At 37.5% G+C, this 4,273-nt stretch overlaps 1 protein-coding gene across 1 annotated transcript; it reads left to right on the plus strand.

Annotated features, from left to right (window-relative positions):
- Positions 1–2,472: 2,472 nt before the first annotated feature.
- Positions 2,473–3,082, plus strand: LOC130829313 (securin-like). The gene is given in 2 exon segments (XM_057695689.1): positions 2,473–2,487; positions 2,489–3,082. Coding segments are annotated over 2 exon segments (609 nt in total).
- The last annotated feature ends 1,191 nt before the right edge of the window (positions 3,083–4,273 follow it).

Here is a 4,273-nt window from a genome sequence, read left to right on the forward strand (position 1 = left end):
GGGCTTGCCAATACTGGATATTATCTGTCTTACATTTTTGCCTATCTGATGGATGAAAAATTAGATGTGAAAAGTGAAAGTCCGATGGAGCAAGATCAGGACTATAGGGAGGATGTTTTAACACCTCAAAATGAAGTTTTTGCAGTGTCAACAGTGTGGGCAGAAGTGTGCAGACGTGTATTGTCATGCAAGATCACAATGCCCTTGGATAACAGTCCTCTGGGTTTAATCCGAAGTTTAGGCTTCAGCTCTTCAATAAGCATCTCACTGTAACGAGCACTGTTGATTGTTGATACTTTTTCCTGATAATGTTCCAATACCGGCCCTTGAGAATCTCAGAAAACTGTAAGCATCAATTTTCAAGCTGATGGTTGACTTTTGAACCTTTCCTTGGTCAGTAGTTGAGGATGTTTGCATTCCATACTCTGCTGTTTACTCTCAGGCTCATAATGATGAATCCATGTCTTGTCACCAGTAATGATTCTCTTTAAGAAACTTTCACCTTCCTTAGAGTATCGGTCCAAATGTTGTTTGCAGATATCCAAACACTTCTGTTTATGCTCTTCTGTGAGTTGTTTTGGTACCCATCTCGCACAAACTTTTCAAAACCAAGTCTGTCGTGGATTACTTCGTTTCGAGGTGTTAAAGCATCCTCCCTATAATGCTGATTTTGCTCCATCGACCTTTCACCTGTTTGGTCCCCTGAAAGCAGCCCTGTGAGGATGAAGATTCACTTATGATGAAGTGAAGACAGCAGTGCATTTATGGCTCACAGCTCAGCCTAAAACATTTTTTAATGAGGGAATACGAAAGTTTTGACAGATGGGCAAAGTGTATTGAAAAGCAAGGAGATTCTGTCGAAAAATGATGTCTTTGTCTTCTCTAAAAGTTAATTAAAATAAATTCTACAGTCAGAGTGTGGATAATTTTTGACTCACCCTTGTAAAATCCTATTTTTCACAAATTGCATCTTCTTTGCCTATCATTCTCTCTTTGTTAGTAAGATGGTATGGGGGGGCGGGGGAATACATTGGTAGAGGATGCCTTTGGTTATGTTCTAACTTTGTGGTTGTGCAATGGGCTCATTGGTGTTAATTATATTGTTATGCTTTAGATTTTTAGATATATATTTTATACATATCAAATAATATATTTAAAAATATATGATAAATCATATATATACATACATATGTACATACACACTATGATACCATGCATATAAAATTGAGAACACTGATCTGAGAAAGTTTACCACCCACCCACCATTTATGAAGAAAATTACTCGAGGTACTACACAGCCAAAAGGGAAGACAAAACATGGTATGACTGTAAGATATAAGAAACCCCAGCCACTGAATATGATCTGAAGAATGGAAGACATCTGGAAAGAAATGAAAAGGAAGTCCATTTGACCTTGACATTTGTAACATTCTCTTTTGAGGCAAAGATTTAATTAATGTCATAAAGTTATATTTCTTTTCCTTTGGATCCAAACTGCTTGATTTAATTGAATATTTACATAATTGTAATGTTGTTAGTGTTCCTTTAGAATAAGCCTATAGGCATAACATGGATCACTTAATTGGTGTTCCAGAACCACTGTAAATGTTACAAACCTTGACAATGTAAAAGTTTTTAAAGTACGTTATAAAATTTAGGTGGGTTAGAGTCAGAGGAGAGTAGAAAAGAAGTCTGAATGTATTTCAATTTGCAGAGGAGAGTAAAAAAATCATGTAAAATTAGTAAAACAATAAAGATGTAAGTATTCTTTTTAAATTTATGAAGATGAGCACTAGAAGGACTAAAACATTAGATATCCTTAACAAATAGTGGAAAGCAGGAGGTGATATCAGGGTGTTAAATTCCTCATGGAGGAGGGCCAATATTGAAGTATCAGAAAATAAAGGTATGGACTTCCTACGTGGCACAGTGGTTAAGAATCTGCCTGCCAATGCAGGGGACACAGGTTTGATCCCTGCCCCAGGAAGATCCCACATGCCACGGAGCAACTAAGCCCATACAACTATTGAGCCTGCGCTCTAGAGCCCATGAACCACAACTATTGAGCCCATGTGCCGCAACTACTGAAGCCCACGCACCTAGAGCCTGTGCTCCACAAGAGAGGCTACCACAATGAGGAACCCACGCACCACATTGAAGAGTAGCCCCCGCTCACCGCAACTAGAGAAAGCCCGTGTGCAGCAATGAAGACACAACACAGCCAATAAAATAAATTAATTTTAAAAAAAGAAAATAAAGGTGTGTAATTAAAACTATAACCCTACACAGACGTAGAGAACAAACATGGACACCAAGGGGGGAAAGTGGTGGGGGTGGGGGTGGATGAATTGGGAGATTGGGATTACCATACATACATTAGCAATAAAAAAAAATCAAATTGTACACTTTAAATATATGCAGTTTAGACCGGGTCTTGAGAGAGTTTGGCTGTTGTTCTCAACGTAATCCAGAATGGCTACTCTGATCTTATGTTGATAAGGAAAATGGAGAACCAGGCACCCGCGTGGCTCCTAAGGACGGGCTGAAGCTGGGGTCTGGGCCTTCAGTCAAAGCTTTAGATGGGAGATCTCAGGTTTCAACACCACATGTTGGCAAAATGTTTGATGCTCCACCAGCTTTACCTAAAGCTGCCAGAAAGGCTTTGGGAACTGTCAACAGAGCTACAGAAAAGTCAGTTAAGACTAATGGACCCCTCGAACAGAAACAGACAACCTTCTCTTCCAAAAAGATGACTGAGAAGACCATTAAAGCAAAAAGCTCTGTTCCTGCTTCAGATGATGCCTATCCAGAAATAGAAAAATTCTCTCCCTTCAATCCGTTAGATTTCGAGAGTTTCGACCTGCCTGAAGAGCACCAGATTGCACACCTCCCGTTGAATGGAGTGCCTCTCATGATCCTCGATGAGGAGAGGGAGCTTGAGCAGCTGTTACACCTGGGCCCCCCTTCAGCTCTGAAGATGCCTCCTCCACTGTGGGAGTCTAATCTGTTGCCGTCTCCCTCAAGCATTCTGTCGACCCTGGATCTTGAGTTGCCACCTGTTTGCTGTGACTTAGATATTTAAATTTCTTAACACTTCATAGTTTGTGGGTTTGAACAAGGAGTATGGTTGGCACAGAGGAGTCTGGAGAGTGAAGCAGGGGCCATATGGCTTTTTTGAACTGTGCAAGGGGTTTAGAGTTTGTCCTGGGGGTGTTTGGTGCCATGGAAAGGTTTCATTTTGTTTTACAGTTATCATTTATTTAATAGTATTTTCCTGCATAATAAAGCAAACTAAAATGTACATACTTATTTTCAGCAATGGATATACATATATCTTAAACTGTATACAAACTTAGAAATATTAAATATCATTTCAGAAAAATTTGAAATTATGGCAAAATATATAGCAAAAACCACTTATTGAAAAGAGCATACATGTGGTAGTTAGTTGGTAAATGCTGCCTCTGTATCAATATACGTATTTTGAATATTATCCTTCTGTGCTATTGATGTGTTTAATTCTTTTCTTATATGTGCAAATATAAATTTCACTAATATTTTCCCCTTGAAATAGAGAAACAATTCTGCAGTCTTCCAGAGATACTATATTGAGAAGTGCTCTTTTGTATATACCATCTCGAGTCCTTACAAATTCTCTATGCTCTTATAGAAATAGAAATCATATATACTGTTTCCAAGGTGCACTACAAATGTTTTTGTTTTTTTTTAATTTTTATTTTATGTTGGAGTGTAATTGATTAACAATGTTGTGTTACTTTCAGGTGTATAGCAAAGGGCTTCAGTTATACCTATACATGTATCTATTCTTTTCCAAATTATTTTTCCCATTTAGGTTATTAGAGTATTGAGCAGACTTCCCTGTGCTGTTTTAAATATAGCTGTGTGTACATGTGAATCCCAAACATCCTTTCTGTCCCTTCCCCGCTGGTAGCCATAAGTTTGTTCTCAAAGTCTGTGACTGTTTCTGTTTTGTAAATAAGTTCATTTGTATTTTTTTTTTTTAGATTCTGCATATAAGCAAAATTATATGGTATTTGTCTTTTTCTGTCTGACTTGCAACACAGTATGATAATCTCCAGGTGCATCCATGTTGCTGCAGATGGTATTATTTCATTCTTTTTAATAGCTAATATTCCATTGTATATATGTACCACGTCTTTTTTTTTCTGCATTTATTTATTTTTATTTTTTATTTTTTAAGAACTTTTATTGAGATGTAGTTAACATACAATAAACTGCATATATTTAGAGT

The sequence above is a fragment of the Hippopotamus amphibius genome, chromosome 1 (assembly GCF_030028045.1).
Source record: "Hippopotamus amphibius kiboko isolate mHipAmp2 chromosome 1, mHipAmp2.hap2, whole genome shotgun sequence".
NCBI classification, from domain to species: domain Eukaryota; kingdom Metazoa; phylum Chordata; class Mammalia; order Artiodactyla; family Hippopotamidae; genus Hippopotamus; species Hippopotamus amphibius.